This window comes from Vitis riparia, chromosome 5, assembly GCF_004353265.1.
Source record: "Vitis riparia cultivar Riparia Gloire de Montpellier isolate 1030 chromosome 5, EGFV_Vit.rip_1.0, whole genome shotgun sequence".
Taxonomy (NCBI): domain Eukaryota; kingdom Viridiplantae; phylum Streptophyta; class Magnoliopsida; order Vitales; family Vitaceae; genus Vitis; species Vitis riparia.
The window spans coordinates 5,907,624-5,926,780 of record NC_048435.1 but is presented as its reverse complement, the minus strand read 5'-3'; the positions used below and the strand labels follow the sequence as shown (position 1 = coordinate 5,926,780).

At 34.3% G+C, this 19,157-nt stretch overlaps 1 protein-coding gene across 1 annotated transcript; it reads right to left on the bottom strand.

The window, feature by feature from the left end:
• Positions 1-4,900: 4,900 nt before the first annotated feature.
• Positions 4,901-7,088, bottom strand: LOC117914993. Its single transcript, XM_034830533.1, has 3 exons — positions 5,995-7,088; positions 5,686-5,872; positions 4,901-5,597 (listed from the first exon to the last, which is right to left on the bottom strand). Exons 1-3 carry the CDS (start codon positions 6,397-6,399, stop codon positions 5,032-5,034), a joined length of 1,158 nt encoding a protein of 385 aa, XP_034686424.1. The 5' UTR covers positions 6,400-7,088; the 3' UTR covers positions 4,901-5,031.
• Between the last annotated feature and the right edge of the window lie 12,069 nt (positions 7,089-19,157).

Genomic DNA, 19,157 nt, shown 5'->3' with positions numbered 1-19,157 from the left:
ACTCCTAACTGTTATGCTTTTCATATATGTTCATGCTCTCATTTAATAGAGACATGGGTGGTAGTTGATAGTAGGCCCAGCAGTCCAGAAAGTTACAAACACATACCACTAATACCAAACACAATCAGCAAGAAAAGAGTCTTGGAGGTTTCTGTGTTCAAACTTCTACCTCTACTAAAATGATCACACACTAAGACACATGGCCTTAAATTTGAGGGGCTGCACATGATTTAATGTTAGATGTGGACTTCAAGCTTGCATTACTTCTTGCTTCTGTTGTTGATTTTTCTTTTTTCTTTTTTCATAGAACTCTAGTTAATTAATGATGCTTCTGCAATAGTTGTTGCAACATCAATCAGCTGCAAGGGTTATATTTACTCTCACTGAATCCAGTACTGTACCACTGTAGGGATTTTTCCAACTTGTAGACTCGTAATTTTCCTCATCTTTCCCCCTTTTTCTGAGCAACCAAACCAAGTATAAGAAAAAAATTTCAGTAATGACCTTGACTACCTTAATTACAGAGGCATTAAAGCTCACCAGAAGACCAGCCCAAAACCAGCAGCATCATATAAAAAAATTTCCAGTATTTATTAGAATGAGTACCATCACACGATAATCCATTGATCACGCGTTAATCAAAGCCCATATAATACTAATCCAAAATGATAGTTTGACTTCGGATAATCTTGATATTCTTGATTATAAGTATTCTGTAATCAACTTGTTTAAATTAGAGTCGAAAATTCATAAACCAACTGCTAATGAGCAACTTCAACTGGCAAAAGAAATTTTCATTTCCCACTTGCCCTTCTGTTTGATTATTTTTTGCTAAGGGGTGTGTGTCAAGCAGAGGTTTCCTAATTTACAAATAAGACTATGATTTAGAATTGAGGCTATCCCATTGAGAGATACCTAAGCAATCAATCAAACTAATACCAAAGTCATCAGCTTCATATTCAATATAATATAAGCTTTGGGTGGAAATTAATATATTGCATCAATAAATAAACTCCAATCAAGGGCCCTTAAGCATAATACTTTGACCAGGCGAACCGCGTCAAGACAGTAGTTTATGAGAGATTCTTAGCATTAAACAATAGTGTAATCATGTTTGGACCATATGAACTAACAAATTGTTTATGCTTTTAACCACATTTGATTCTAAAAAAAATTGATTAAGTCGGTTTCTTAACCTTGTAGCAGAAATTAAGATAATGCTATGATGGATCGCATTTGCCCCATGGACATTATAATAATGCTCAGAAGGCTACAAAAACAACTCATGTTGACAGTAATTAGCGATGTTGAAAGGGTGAGTGATTTACTTATTCAAATTAAAAACAATAGGGGTTCTTATTTGATAAATTCTATGCAGAATGAGTGTCAAACCCTATGCAGAGTCAGTGTAGTCTTCATTCTTTCCAAAATTCTCACATGCCCAGGCCTCAATGGCTTGAAGTTTTCTATGCAGAGTCCTAAGAAGTTGTATTACATTTTTTTTTAAGGGAGTTGAAAACAAAAATTTGAAGGAAAAATTGTCATAGTTGTGTTCATTTATGACTGCTCTTGTTGCATAATGGGGAAGTGCTGCAAATATCATTTATGATTCAATCATTCATTTTTTTTTTCCTGGGATTCCTTCAGCTATGGAGTAAACAAAATCTCCAAAAGAGAGTTAATGCAGCATCTCATAACCATAGCCAGTGGATGGCTTGATTTCACTCCTTTGTTTAGTGTATTTTTGGATGTGGATACTTTCCTGGAATGGTTCCAGAAGCTGTCTTTATGATAGTTTTTATTGGGCTTTTTGGCCCCCCCTCTTGTGCTTCCTTGTATTCATTTTTTTTCTCAGGAAAATAAATACATTGACCACTTGAACATGATGCTGCTCTGGGAGACATTTGGAGGACAAAAATTGAGATTAGCTACTTAGTTTATTGCTTCAAGATCACTTGATTTCTGTATCTTTTTTGTCACCATTGTGCCTGGAAACAAACATTCCGCCGAATGAAGCTCATGGGTGAAGAGAATCCCTTCTGGGGTTTGCCTCATAACCATGTTTTGGCCATTTGTGTGGATGGTCTAAACTTGGACGAAGTGAAGGATTTGGTTTAGACCATTATTTTTTTGAACATTCTTTTGGGGAATTGCCTTTTGTGTGTCAAATACAATTCCCCCCTTTGTCTTTGATTTTGTCACCAAGGTGTCGGTCCAAGTCTTGGCCCAAAAAATCCCATTGATTGCCAAATTCAAAGAAATGAACTACCCAAGATGAGAGACAATTAAAGAGAGGGCAGTGGCTTTGGACCACAATGAAGCTATTGAGTGTAGTGGGGATGTACATGTATCATTTAATCACCTTCACAGGCCCTCTTTACCATCCTCCCTCCCATCTTTTCACTAGTTTTCCTTCTAAACATTCTACTGGGTTTTTTCCCTGCTGCTTCAATTATGTTTCTGTTGCCATTTCTGGTAATTATTTTCTGCATCTGCTTTCCTTATGGATTAACCAAATCCTCACCTTTTTTTATGGTTTAGTACAGCCCAAATAAGTCATTTACCAACCCATGCAATGAATACTTCTCCTTTAGTTATCAAATAACACTGAATGTTCCCAGCTCATTTTGAATTGTGGGGGTGTTTGGTTTGGGGGAAATTTTTAGAAACTGAGATGATTCTAGTGAGAAAGAGGTCACAAGTTTCTGAACCCAAAGCTCTATTGTAATGGGTGATGTAGAGGTTCTGTGAAGAAGATGCTCGAAAGCAGGACCACAACAGATGTCACACAAACAGAAGAGACTTTGTCATACAAAATAACAGCTTTTCATACACAAGGTGTGTCATAGATAGATAGCCCAAAACATGTTAGAAATCATGATTGGATCAAAGCCAATCAACCCACTTCTTCCTCTCTCTCTTTCCTCTTTGAACTGGTACCTTCCTCGGCATTTGTGCTTTAAAAGGATCAAATCAAATGCAAAAATACTGTCCACCAATATTCCCACTCCTCCTACTCATATTAAAGAAGTCTTTCCTCCTCCCCTATTTCCCTCCTGACAATTTTAATTGTTTATTTGAATATACGAATTGGAAACTGTTTGAAGAAAAATTTATTAAAATAAAGAATATAATTTCCAATGAGGGGAAGGGAGGGAGGCCTCACCATTCTTCCCATGAGCCTGTGAGCATCTTTTCTCCTTCCCAAAATTTTTCCACTAAAATACAAGGTTTCGTGTGGCCTTGGCAACCTCTGTAAAAATGAAATTTGCTCCTCACAAGCAATCTCCATAACAATAGCAAATCCAGAGAGAGAGAGAGAGAGAGAGAGAGAGAAAGTAGGTGGAAGGTTGTTGTCAAACTTTGGCATTTGCTTTTATTATTAGAGAAACAGACCCCACTCTGGGTCTATCAACTTCCAAAAGAAAATGACAATAAATAAAGGGAAACAGGCCCTTGTGGGGCCACAGCCCTCTCAGACCTTTGTAACCGACCCTACCCACTTCACCCAAGCTCAACAAATGGATTACCATGCCCCACCTCAATCATTATGAGATATATTAATATTGTATATTGTATAGATACATTATAGGCTAAACCTACATCAAACATTGTAGAAAGTTGTTTGGTGCTCAAATATGCCACCAGTTTATGTCTTTCCTTTTGCGGTCAGTAGGGTCAATTGCTATGATGCCTATTTCATAACATTTCGGGAATTTCCCTTTGCTTCGGCTCAAGGACAAACCCAACTCTTTATGTACCACGGTTTTTTTCCCTCTCTCACTCTTATAATCTTTTTCTTACAAATTAGCCTACAAATCAAAATGTTTCAGAAACCAACCAAATGGTTCCAAGTATTACCACGCTTTCCATTTGCTAGGTATTTTTCTGTGTAAAAACGAAAGTTCCAGCTTTGCCAATATGCAATTAGAAAACAACAATTGGGTGGTCATATATTTTTATTTTTATTTTTAAAAATAAAACAGAAGAAGTCAAGTCTACCACATTGATTAGTTTGGTAAGTGTGTAAAAATGGTGGAATTAATTTAGTATAGCTTAAGGTGAAGGGTGGAAAAAACAAAGGGCTAACCTGGACATCAACAATAAATGAAGGATATATGGGTGAATAAATTGCAAACTTACAAACTTAAAATACTGTGTGATTATGATGATTGATGAGAGGGGTTCAGCTGAGGCCCATGTAATATTAATGTTCATGGGTATGGGGATGGATGAGTCAACAGTCCACCGTTTATAAAAGAAAAGGAAAATCAAGGCATTAAAAACTCTCAGCCAATGGGCGTCTGGCACCTCTAAGGTTATCGGAAGACTATCCGCCAGTCAAACCTAGGTTTCCTTCACACAAAAATATCACCAGTACCTTCTCCCTAGACTCTGAAATGGTGAAATGTGAATGAATGGTTTCACGAGTTCAGCTCCAGTACCGAAATCAAAGAAAATGGGAAAAAGTAAAACTAAAAATAAAGAGAGAATATCACGCTCTTCTAATGAAGAGTTGGGCTTTGGGTTTGGCTTTGGTGATGCCTTTGCCGTTGTCTCCACAGCGCCGCGTTCGAGACGGCACGAGAGCCTGCCGTCATCAAACCATCCATCTCCTCTCGGTTGCGCTCCATACTTTTCATTTTTGTGATGCTACCTAATAATCTATTGTAAAAGAATAAATAGGTACCATGAAAAGACGAGAGCGCAAAACTTTTATCTTCTTTGTTTCCTTTTGAGGAACCGTCTCTGTACCGTCGGGAGAGAGGCCTTCAAAATAATGGAAAACTAATTTTACTCATTTTAAAAAGTGGCTGTTGTGGTGATATTGTTGCTAGATTTTAGAAATATTGGATTACATATGGACGATGGATCGCTGGTCTGCAGACCCTTACCAAACTTTAAAAAAAGAAGAAAATAGATTCCACTATCATCCGAATTTCGATTTCATATTTATATATATATTTTATATTTATATCTGAAGAAAATTGATGAGAAAATTTTGGAAAAGAAACGAAAAATTCAAAATTTTTAGGGTTTCTCTTTGAGAAGGGAAGCTAATCCGGTGACGACCTTGGCTCCCCTCTCACAGCTCTTCGGTTTGATTGCCGGCGGTTGCCATGGCGAAACCACATGTGTTATTTTCTCGCCTTCGCCGGAATACTTCGCCGGCGACGACGCGGTACACTCGTGATCGCTCTCCGGCGGCGTTGATTCCTCACCGAAAATCAGCTCAAACTCTCCGCACTCACTTTCGGTGGTTGCAGAATCCTGCTCGTTTTTGTTTTCGCTTTCCTTGAGGATGCCGTTTGGTGTGGTTCTGGTGTATGGAGAGAGCCATTTGGCTCTCATGTACTCGGATTTCCTCCATGGTGGAAAGTGCATGCCTTTCTTCTTCAAGCTCTGTTTCGCGGCCTCAGATACGATCGAAACGATTTGCTGGAGACGATCGGGTTTACCGACGAATATGTACGGCAGAGATTGAAGGATCGCTTTGTAAATCCCAGTGGATCGAGCTATCTCGAACTCTGATCTGAAATCAATGTCGATCAGCAATCTCTCCCCATCCACGATCACATCTATGAATTCATATTCTCCTGAAACAAAAAAAACAAGAACAATTATTTTTGGAAACAGAATATAATTATTTGTAGATATAGCTAAAGAAAGAGAACGATGGAGTACCGGCTGGATAGGAGGGAGATTTTTCCCATCTTGACTTGCAGATTGAAGCATCATAGCCGAGAGCTGATAATCCGTCCATAACAATCGTTATTAAATCGTCCTTTGGCTTGATTTTGTTCTTCTCAACGATCTTCGCCGTGTCTGCTAAGAGGTTTCTCTCCGCAACACTGGCACATGGGATGAGACCCTAGAAAACGGAAGGCACCACGTTTGAGATTAATCCAAAATGTAAAAGGAAGAGTCCGTTTGGTTGCTCATGAAATTTGTTAAGCAACCAGACTTTTAAAAAGGAATTGAAGCGTCCTTTACCTTGAGTAATTCGGATGCATCACCAGATGATGCGACGATCGGTTCGCCAAAACCACCATATCCATCAAATTCATCATCGGAGCTGTCATTACCGTTCCCGTTGAAACAATTGCAGCGATTCCTACCACATTTCACAGTTGTTTGCTTCTCGTTGCTCTCCTCAATGAAATTCTGTACCATTTTCGCTAAGCACACCGAGCTTGGCTCGAACTCAACCCCACCGTCCTTACTATACTGCGATTCAGGCTTCTCCGTCGAAGAATTTTTCAAAACGCCATGGAATTGCCTATCAAAAAGCCTCTTCAGGCGCGATTTCAATACCGGCTTGCCAGAGTCCGCACGAATCGTTTCTCGTGGCGTATGAGAATCGATATCGATGGGTTGGATCTTCATCGGAAAAGGCATGGCAATGAAGATAAAAACAGAGATGATTACAGGTTCCCTCTGTTCTAAACCCTGCTTCACGTTTTCAGTACCCCAAACTATACTCACTGCTGCGCTTGTCAGCTCTGCTCCATTTTCAGAGCTTAACCTTGGATTCTGATTACGATCACAATGACAAATGACAAATCACCAACTCTGTCTAAAATCGATGACTCTGATTTTTTGCATGTACACTACATACAAAATCCCGCACTTCAAAAAATTTACAGACAAAACATTAAATCAATGCCATATTCAGACACATGCATAGTCCCCTCCTCTCTTCACCTAAAATACAGCTTTCAAAATCAACAAATTCTCCTGCCACCGGTCTAAGAGACTCGCCACAGCCGATCAGTTCCGCCAAAAGCCAAACAAAATTTGGCAAAAGTTTATCTATAACAAAATCGATACCTTACTCACTGGAGAATTCGCCGAAGAAGGATCGAATAACTTGGAAACTCTGCAAAAGAAGAAGATCACGTTTAGCTAGAGCTTTTCGTGGAAAACGTGACGGCGATGATCGGATACACGGACATTGCGTGTAGCGGAAGAAGAGTCAACAATCGGAAGCTTCATTTCTCCTGCAATATGAGATCGCCGGCCGGGGAAGAGAAATGAAGGCTTTTGTGTTTGGGTTGTTATGACTTGTGAAGAATGGTGGACTTGGCAGAGCACTTGGGCTTTTATAGCAGCTGAAGTTGCCGAGTCACAATAGTACCCCACGTAGGATATTACATGGCATGGATAATCCTGAAATTGCAGTTTGCTAACGGGGCAGAGGTTGCACGGTGTTGGTTTTGTGGTGGTAACTGAACGCGAACACGTGTCCCACAAAGAATCTGGGTGACCCGACTGAAATACCCGAAGTGCCCTCCCACTCTGTGGAACCATCGGGTAAAAGCCGCGGAGTTATCGAAACCGCTTCATGATCGTGGCGAATGGGCAATTTTGAACTTGTACAACAATGAGGTTTCTCCCCAGTCCAAGTCAGGGTCTGAATAATCCGACGGTCTTCTCCGGTACTTGCCTTATCATCTTGCAACACGCGTCCCATTATAATAAATTTATCACGTTCCAGTGATGTATTTTTCTGGTTTTCCTTACAGACAAAGCCACAAAATTAAAAATAAAACCTTCGAAATTTTTGCCTCCTACAAATAATAATTTTTGTAATATTTTTAATAATTATGAATTATATTTATTATTATTTTATAATATGATTTTAAGTGGGTTATTTTGGTAATAGCAGTATATGTAGAAATTTGTATTGTTTTCTAATTTTCCATGGGCGTCTTCAGGCAAACGCTGACAATACAAGGATCTTTGACTTTATGGCTAAATCATACGTGTAAGTTATGTTTTCTTGGTTTCTTTTTTTTTTTTTTCAATGTGTCATAGAAATCTAATCCCATGATATGAATATATTAATTTAATATAGAGGGATATAAAATATTTTAAATCAAAGTAACGTTATCAACATTATCATGTAGAATACCGGAAGGGGTATACATTTATAATTCAATGATAACAATATTTATATGTCACTAGAAAGCTCCATTCCGTGTTGAGTTTGAGCATCACATTAGTTATTAGAAATGATTTTTAATATTTAGAAATTTTTTTTTTTGTAAAAATGATATATTTAGTAAAATTTTAAAAATCAAGATAATTAGTTAATGTGGTTATTTTAATTTATATTCAAATATTTTTATCTAATTTTTTATAAAATATTTGTGATAGTAGTATAATTTTTGAAAGCGCTATAATTTTGAAATGTTGTTATCAAAATCACTTATTTGATTTTTTTTTTCTTTTGTTGATGTATTAGATCATCAATTGTTGCATGTGATATATTAGAATATGAGAAATGATTATTAAATTTTAAAAAGTTAGAATTTTGGAGAGAATATCGGAAAATGGAGTCAAATGAGTAAAAATGAATACGGATGTGAAAACATCATGAAGGAAGATATTCAAGCATCCATCTAGGGTTCAAACATCTCTTATCGGACATTCAAACGTTTCTTATGGAATGTTCAAATGTTGGTTTGTTTGTTTGTTTTTTTTAAAACCTAGTTTTCATATTTTTAAAGTACATCATTCCAATAGCCTCAACATAGAGTTGAGGAGATCCACTAAGAAGTACAAGGTAATATGTCAATGGCGTAAATGAATAACATAAATACTAATTAACATAAGACCATTAGGAATGGATGCATCTAGATAAAGTAAAACTATATAATTCCTTTCTGATTTAGTGGATTTGATTATGGTCATGTGACTTGAGGTTTTTTATATTTTTATATTTGCAGAGTTCTCGTGAGATTTTGTGGGTGGTTTCCCACATAAATCATAAATCCGATTTCCCTGGTATATGATTATTTTCTTATTTTCTTTCATTGATTAATATTACTAATCTCGAAAATTCGTGATATAAAATTAAAAATTAGTACAAATTGCTTATACTACACGTTCAACCCTCCTCTCGCCCCTCTTCAATAGTTAGTTTCATGATAATAAAAAAAAAAATGCTTACAAATGGCATCAGAGCATGTTAAAATTTTAAAAATTAATATTATTTTTCAATTCCTATTAGTTGATTCTTGAGTTATGGAACTACAAATATCAATATAAACTTCTATTAATTGTCTTCTATCTTTTAATGAGAATAACTACCCCTAATAGAAAGTTAGAATGACTTTTTTTTCTTCTAAAAATGCAAAGAGAACGTCTTTAGAACATAGCAGAATATTAGTGATTACCTATTGTTTCCATGAACAAAAATGAAAGATTAATTAGTGAAGTGAAACCCAAGTAAGAATATGACAAGTTTGAGACATATTAGTTGTAGCACATGTGGGGACTTACTTTGAAGTTGTCTAAATTATAAATATTAATAGTCTAATTTGAAATAAGAGTAAATGAAGATGAGATATTCTCTAAATTTTATATTGAAATGAATGATATTGTTAATTCTTATTTTAACTTGAGTGACAAAAGTCAAGATTCTAAGGTGGTTAGAAGAAATTTAAGATATCTCATTGAGAGATTTTCTAAAGTATTTGTTATGATGCATTGAGAGTAGATGAATTAATGAGTTCTCTATAAACTTATGAAATGACTCTTTCCTCGTCAAGAAGACTCAAATGGTCAACCTTATAGGCCTATTTAAAAGAAAAAAAAATAGTTTGATGATGTGGGTAAACTTGTTCTCATTCAATTAGAAATATTCTTATTTGCAAAAAGCTTTAAGACTTGTATAAAATTCTAGAAAAAGACTAACAATTAGATAACACTCAAAAAAATAAAATAAAAATACGAAGAATAATAATAATAAAAAATGATCTAAAACCAATAAAATGGAATGCTTTAATCATGGTAAGAAATGATACATTCCTTCTTATTGACTTAATCTCAAAAGGAATGAAAAAACTATCAAGTGACTTTGAGTAATTCCAAGTGTACATGAATTTGAGGTTATGTAGTCATCAAGGGGTTTTGATCTATGAGTGAGACCCCAAAAGTGATCATATATTCTTTACAAGTTAGGTCATTATTGATGGAGATTAGTGACAATAGGTATTCTCAATAGAGACACCATGATATCTCATAGGTTTGAAATAATGTCTTCCTTAGGTGATCCTAAAAACTTGCGATCAAGGAAATTATGGTGATAGTAATTCCTTAATTGGAAATTCACTTATTTTTTTTATAAATTAGAATATGTTAATTGATTACACAATAGAAGAATTTGTTACTTAAAGATTAGAGAATTAATCTTGAGATGTTGATAGCACATACCTCGTTAGATTACAAACACCAATTTATGAAAGGTCTATATGCAGTAGATAATAAGTCATGGACCTGAATTTTATTTCTTTGTAATTTCATAGGATATTGGAATACAAATGACTCTTTGTATAGGATATTAGGTCAACTTTAAAATTGAATTGTGAGGGAGCCAATATTTTCCTATGGGTCCTAATGGTCCCCATTCAAGATCCAGATTCATGGTGGCATGGTTTTGAGGGTATTTTTAGGTTTCTAATTCATATGTGTGCATACAAGTGTTGTGGTAAAAACACAAGGTTGTACTGGATCTTATGAATGGTCTTTCAAGACTAGGATAATTAATTAATTGGAGTTCAATAGGACTAATTAATTTATTAGGATCCAAGTGAGCTAAATTAAGTGACCCAGACCCAAGTTAGATTCAAATCTTTTAAGTGTTTGAGCATTAGAGAGAGAGAGTTAAGACATTCAAACGTTTTATGTGGGATGTTTGAACTATTAGGATAGAGTTTTTGAAACAATCAAATGATGTAACATTATAAGATTTCATTAATATATTTGTGTTATGATTTCTAGTCTAGTTTTATCATTGATTGCATTATTTATTATTTGGGTATTCACGCCTATGTCATTTGAATTGTACATGATTTGGGTACATTAAGAGTTGCATAAAAGATTTATGTTATGGGTTCTTTGCAAGATGATCAGTTGTTTGCAATCAATTCATAGAATTAGGCAATCCATTAGAAACTATAGTACACTATCTCTAAATTGGAGAGATGACTTACCTTGATAATTGGAATTAGGTTCCCATGGTAAGTGCATTAGTGTATATGGTTACACATTATACAAGATCTACGATGAATAAGAACATTGTCTATCTAATAGTCATGATTCACCAAACTATTATGTTGTATGAACTCTTAATCTTGAGGGAATATTAAGCTATTGCTGAAGTATTTTGTAACTTTGATCTGTGGTTAAGATCATAAGGTAGTCATATATTCCTTATGAAATGGTTAACTATTAATTAAGCTAGGTAGTAATAGATATTCTTAAGATAAGACACCATGATATCTCATGGGATTGACACAACATGTCTCCTAGGTGATCCTAAGGATATGTGATTATGAAATTTGTGGTTGTAGTAACTTCTTAAGTAAAATTTGACATATGCTCTTGAAGAGTCAACATATATTAGTTGATCACATAATAAGAGTATCTATTACTCAATGATGGTAGAGGCAATCTTGTGAGGTTGATAACATCTACCTTATTAGATTACAAACACCAACTCATAAAGAATCTACTTATAGTGAATTATAGATCACAATCCCAAGAAATTGATTAGAGTGGATTTAATCAATTTACATTTTGATGTAATTATATAAGATACTAGAATACAGTTGATTTTATTTAGTGAAATAAATTCAACTTTAGAATTGGATTATGAGAGACTAGTGTTTTCCTATATGTCCTAGTGGTTCCTTCTCGAGCTCATAATTAATTAATTATAAAATACTAATTAATTAATTAAAATGAATTGTAGGTTTAAAGAATGAGCGTTTGAGTGAAAGATCACCATGGTAATTAAGACTATTTTCTACGATTGAATTTTGATTTAGGAGCATCTATATCAAAAGAAAATTTTTTAAGCCTTAAATCTAAAGTTTTCGTTTTTATATTCCGATGTGATTAGATCCAGTATACTTAGAGGATAGAAAGCATGCACCTATGATCCATGGGTATCCTAACATGAACGTCCCTTGTATAAAACGTGCATTGGTGCCTCATTTAACCATTTCATTCTCTCATTCTTATGTTCTTTGTTTTATATGCCTTTATCTATTAACATTTTTGGTGATCTCATTCTTATTTTTTTATCGTTCCATCTTAGATCTATCTTGGTAGGCCTTTTTGTGTTGGGTTTAATATACCTTGGACTATTCACTTTTCAAGTTATTTAAGCATTTTTTTTCTTAGTTTTTCTTTATAGCTCCTTGTAGATGTACTAAGAGGAGACTTTCATGTTTTTGTTTAGGTCCTCAAGCCTTAGAACCATTCTTTTTACACCATTGATGATCTTCCTATTCACTATCTCATTTTTCCATAACACATAGAGACTTTCTATGGGAGGTTCTTCGAGAGAGACATTGAGCTTGGATGTCAAATAGATTTATCTGCAATCAAGTATACTCCTATTCCTATGGTAGATGTACTTCAAGTTTGCATGGCTACTTAGTATTTTTGATTGCAACATGTTATATCCCAATTCACATCGCATCTAGGCTAGACAATTGTAGCTTGATTTGTTCACTGTGTTCTTACGAGGAGGGGATTGATATATCCATATTTATCCTAGTTGTCGTGGACTCTTACACTTCAGATACTTATGTCATTAGTTATCCTTTCTTGATTACCATCTCCAAGATTCTTTTAGAGGAGAAGCTCGAGTTTCAACATAACCTACTTATTTCGCGGCAACCTGTACTTATTGATGGGATCTTTTAGTCTAAGCATGTGACTTATGTTACTCAACATGTTGTTAATGATAACATCATCAAGAAATTAGAGTTGCAAAGCAAGGTTCGAATGAAGTTAGGCCTTCTACAGTTGAGCTCAAGGTCATAAACATAGTGTTACCCCATTACTTAATCTAATTCTTCTATTAATCCAGTTTCAACTTTTACTACAAATGGAATCGTATAAGATAATTTAAACTAGTTGGTTAAATTAATGGGCAAGCTTCGCAAGGAGAAGGCTACTAGCACTATTACCATAGATTTGGAAACAATGGACTGTGGACTTTAGAATATAGACAAGTGACTTATAATAGTGGAGTCTTGGGTTGCTTTGTAGCCAAGACCTAGCCCTAGCTCACATCTATTTTAACCTTCAAACATAGAGTTCTATTTTTAGATATATTAGACTTTAGTAGAGGGAGTGGTTTATTTTGTTTTGGATGTTTTTTCCTTCAAACTTGATACATTTGTACATTGGTTTGCTTTCTTTAGTTATTACATAGACATATCTTGAATTACACTTGCACATTGTTTCAAATTTTCAATTGCCTCATTCGGATCTTTCATTTGCTTTACTCTTATCTATAATGTTTTTTCATTTTTCTACCCTCTCCATTTGTCATTTTTGTAATAAAAAAAGGGGGGGTAGTGTTATCTATATATAGCAATATTTCTCTGTGTGTGTGTGTGAGTTGAGATATTCTCTATTTTATAAATATAATTTTTGCTACACATTTTTTTTCACGAGTTTGTTGCTTGATAGTGTATAGATGACAAGTTTATTGTTGAGACTATTATAGTCAAATGCATAATTGTTAAGATGGATTTAGATCATAATTCATTAAGGTTTTGTTTAAGATTTGGGGGTCTCATTGTAATCTTAGTTTTGTTACAAAATTGCTAAAAAGGGATATTATTGTTGTATGGGGTTAAATTGGCAATTTTGTTCCATGGTTGCAATGAATCTGATGTATCATAAGTTTCGAGGGTCTTACTTGTTATAGTCAATTTCGAGTTGTTTCCAAGTGTATATATATATATATATATATATATATATATATATATATATATATATATATATATATATATATATATATATACATACATATATCTTTGATGTATTAGAGATTGAGACATGACTATTAAATTTAAAGAAGTTAGAATTTCAAAGAGAATATTGAACAATAGGGACAAACATGTGAAAATGAGCAGAAATGTTTATGTCACAAAGGAGGATGTTTAAGCGTCCACCTAATGTTCAAATGTCCCTTATCAAATGTTCAAATACTGGTTCATTCATTTTATTTTTTAAACACATTTTTCATATTTTTGTCTAATTTTTTGGTAAATTGAATTTCAAAAAATCTCTTTGAACATCGTCTAGGGTTTTGATATAAAAACCTAATTTCTAAATAAAAAAGAGGTACGAGAATTCACGGTCACCTCTCTTCTCTTATATTGTAACTCTCAAACATTTAAGAGCATTTTTTAAAGTCGTTTTTGTAAAAAAGGCAAGTTGCATCGATCCATTAGCCTTAAACGCAGAGTTAAGAGGATTCATTAAGGATCATGGGGTGCGACATTGAGGACTTGAAGGAATAACATATGTACAAACTGTTGAGGCCTTGCGTCTCAATGATCCACGTAACTGTCAAATGGACGCACGCTTTCAACCAAGATTGAGTTCTGGTTTAGTTGTCCCTGCAAAAGATGTCCGGACAGGGTGTCCGGACACACCCTCCGATGGTTTTGTCAGTCATGGCTAGAGAGATTAAGCAGTTGGCCTTTTTTCTAGGAATAGCAAACTTACCTTCCTCCTTGTGTGAAGGTCCTTATATATAGTGTCAGAAGTTCTGCCTCCCTCTTTAATGGTGGGAAGACTTTTTGGCTCGTTATGATGCCTCTAGGTGGTGGCAGGGCCATCATCACCCTACGGGCGGCTGTTAGATATCGTGGGAAGTGACTTGCCATTATTCTTGTCTTTTCGCTCTACAGGCGGCGGAACGTGGGCTGTGGCAAGCTGTCAGAATGACGTAGTAAGGCTTGCTCACTTTAGTCAACGATCCGGACAACATATCCGGATAGGATATGCTATCGTCCGGATGTGATGTTCGCGAGTGTCGTGTACTTCTCCTTAAGGGAGTCTAGATAGGGAAACGCGCCACGTGTCCTCTTGGGGAATCCTGATGGAGTTGCTCCAGATAGCGATGCATGCCACATGTCATCAGGGGGAGGGGTTCCTACACAAACCACTACAAGACCCTTGAGAATAGTTGCATTCATATTAAACAGAACTTTATATATTTCTTTCATATTTAATAGAGCTTATCATAATCATGTAGCTTGAAGTTTTTTACATTTATACCCTTTTAGAAAACCCTAGATGGTTTTTCTACCCATATCCATTGATTAATCCCGAGAATTCCCGATATAAAATAAAAATTAGAACATTCTCTAATTAACAAATGGATGAGAATATACAAAAATAAACTTCTTTTAATTTTTTTTAAAATCTTATTTTGACTTAGTCAAAAATTTATTTAATTATTAATGCTTTAAAAATTATAATTTTATCTTTGATAAAAATTAATTAAAATTAGGAAAAAAATAAAAAATGGTTAAGGTCAAGCCGTCAAGGTAACTATGCCCTTGCTTCTCGGTGAAGCTCTTCTTAGAAAAATACTTTTGTCAAAATCATCCATAAAAGACGGAAGTTGTAATTTCTAACCACAGTTTTAGGAGAGGTAAGCCAAACAGGCCTTAAACTATAAACAAGTATCTGAGGCCTAATTAATGATGGTTGACTAGATGTATTTGATTGATCCTCTTACCATGTAGCAGTGAGAGGCAGATGTACAGCTGAGCAGCATTAATGATGGCTTCAACATTATGAAACCTAATCTAGTGCCTTTAATTAATTTGGTTTTTTCTCTTTTCCCTCTTTGTCCTAGTCTGTAAAAGAATTTTATTATATACCTAACCCAAACTTTGGGAAAGTAATGCTTTATATTGAAAAATTAGATTAATTATATTAATTCATATTTAATTTAGGTTTTATTATTTTGAAATATATATATATATATATATATATATATATATATATATATATATATATATATAGTGAGATTGTTGGGCACACCCATTTATGATTTTTTTTTTTATTTTTTACTTTCTTGAGATGAATGATGGGGAGGGTGAAGAATTAGTGGAAAAAAAAATCTAAGTTTGATAGATAAGGATCTGTCACTAACCTGTTGGGCTTCTTTCTTTTCTATGTTGAAACTTTAATGAGGCAAGATAATTTTATGGCACTTTAGTAAACTTCTTTTCATGATGTTTCTTGAAATTATTGAAATCCCTTTAAAACCCCCATCATTACCTCTTTAAACCTTTTGGGAACATGGGCTTGTTATTATCTTTTGGGGCTCAAATGCATCTTACCTAAAGAGAGAGAGAGAGAGAGAGAGAGATTTTTTACTTTTGTGTGACTAGAGGAAAAAGGAGCAGACTTTAGGGTTAGAATTGAGAGACCCTACCTTCATAATTTGAAATGGGGATTCTAGCTCCTTGGAACCCTCACCCTCACCCTCACCCTAACCCTAAACCCTAACCTCAAAATTTTCTGTACTTGCCCTTATCCAATTGCTTTAATTTCATTACCCAAAAAATCTAATTTCAAGTCATTTAATGTGCAGAATGAATTCAGTCTATCCATATATAACCAAAAGGCTTGTCATAAACATGAGTTGAAATCAAACTGAATTTTGCATTTTGAATTGTGGGTCTACCTCCAATTCATAATTTACTTCATCTTTTTCTATTCTTTAGAGAATTGTATATGATTATGATTTTGAAAGAGCAAACCTACCTTTTAGACTATATATATATATACACCATCAAAATATGAAATCCCACCATATTTGGATCTACATAAAGTTGATATGGGATCTTACTTTGTTTTTTCTCCCTACTAACATACAATGGTGAGATCAAATCCTTCATAAAAATTAGAAAAGAAAGAAAATTCCCCTAGGACTGTGACCATATTCTTGCTTTGTCCCCAAAAGAAAAAAAAAGGGGAAAATAAAGAAAAAAAAAAAGAAGGAAAGAAAGGGTAGGAGTCATTGTTGCATCAAGTCATTTACAGGTGATGAAGATTTATGAATGAGTGTTGTGGTCCCTTCTCATTTGGCTTTCATGGTAGATGTGGTGTCAAATCCATTTATGAACCCCCACAATTATGATCAATTGGGCATCTTAGTAATTTTAATTTCAGGAATTAAATGAAGATAATAATTCATCTTAGAAAAAAAAAAAGAAAAAAAAAAGGAAAAGCTATATTAACACAAGATACCATCCAAATTTCCTTCTTATTGTAATGTGGCAGGATATAATTGTACTTGCAAGGGTTTCTGCAAAAGGGCAAATAAATGATGGGAAAACCAAAAGGAAAATGAAAAAGAAAAGATGACTTTAGTGGACTGCTCATTCAGAGTCATTTTAGTGATGATAACTCATTAAGATCATAAAGAAAAGCCCTCACACTTGAAATAAAAAATAAATAAAAATAAAGAAGAAGTCAATTTAGTGATGATTATAAGCTGGTCATCCTTAGTAGGAGTTGATTCGATGTTATTAAGTTTTGAGTCCTCTCTAATGGGGTTTTGACAAATGAAGAAAATTGATTGTAATTTGTGAATTATTTAATGAGAAAATGAAGCAATATTTCAACCCAAGAAAACTGCCCTCATTGGAGTTGTCCAATCCTACAAATCTACTACAATTTTATAAAAATTAATGTGAAATTAGTCAAAGTTTTAATGCTATATTCAATTACTAATCGAGTTTAAAATTTTAAACAAAATTAAAATCTATTATGAAAGAAATAACTGTTTTTATGATATTTCATATCGAACGAAGAAAAAAGTTATTATGAATTCTTCTTAATTTTATAAATGTATTTTAAAGTCGTAAAAGTCTTTTTAAATTTAAAATTGATAATATTTTGAATATGGGTTTCTTAATAATATTAATATAACTCAAAAATAAAAAAAGTACAATTCTTTAGTGGTAGAATTATTCTAAAATTCATACGTAAGAAAGAAAAAAGGGTGTCATTGGTGACCACCCTAGGGTAGCTAGCTTGTCCAAAGGAGTAAAAGCCCTATACCATGTATGATATCACAGAAGTATATTTCTACTAGACTCAAACAAAGGCAAACGTCAGCTCTAGACCTACTATCACTGCCCTACATTTCCTCCAAGAAACCCCATTTGTTGGCCTGCCAAACCCATAAACCTAGTCCAATGACTCCAATCTCTGTGTCTTCTCCAACCTAATGTGTTATGTGTTTATATATTTATTTATATGACCCCATAGCTCTGAGTCGACCCACATCAAAATAAATCATAGATTTGCCTTTGTCATTCCCTATCTTCTTCGCACATCCATGAAGCCTCAGAGATAATCTTTTCTACTCCTCTCTTTATTATATTCTCAATTATTGTTGGTGCTTAAACTTATAGCAATCTAATGTAAGCAAGGCACAAAAAATAAAAAAAGATAAAAAAAATATGATGGGTGACACCCCATCATTGTTAAGGTGTCTCACCCTTGTTGAAAGCACCCTCCTCCCATGGGTGGAAAGCTATTCGATCATTCATTCTTTCATTACATGTACAATTTTTGTAAGGTTTTTTATTTATTATTATTGGAATCTTCAGAATAATAATATGATTTTTCTTTTTTTTTTTCCTTTTGGTGGGGAGGGTGGTTTAGGAGAAAAAAAATATGGGTCATTTGCAGATAGAGATATTCAGTGGGCATGCCACCATTGTAGATGGGTGAAGCTACATGATTCATGATAAGGAGCTATACCCATCATGGATGTTGCCAAATAAGAAAAAAGGTAAAGACTTGTTTGTTTGTATCGATCACACCAAAGTAGGTGTCTCAACAATAAATTTTTATTTTATTTTATTTTCATTTATATAATGGAGATGATGAGTGATGAGGACATAAAGGTCTTTGAAAAGGAAAGCTATATATGAGATGATGGCTGTGTCTTTGTCTCTGCCCACACCAAAACCCCTCTCCTTGAGATGGTTGTGGTTGGATTTTTGTTAAGGGGTTTCTTCTTTTTTCTAGGGTAAACCCATATTTCATACTGCCCTAATTTATTTTGTTTCTTATGAATGAGGTTTAGGTCACTATTTATGATATAAATAATGGGTAATTATTCAATATATTTTATGGTTTGAAGGAGTCCATATTGAAGGATTGGTGGAAGGGGCCATGATGACGATGGGGGGTGGGGATTTGTACCATGGAATGTCAAATCCATCACTCATTTTTTAACATTATAAACAAACACCCATATGAAGTTAGTAAGATATTACTCTCATTAAATAAGAGGTTGCAGC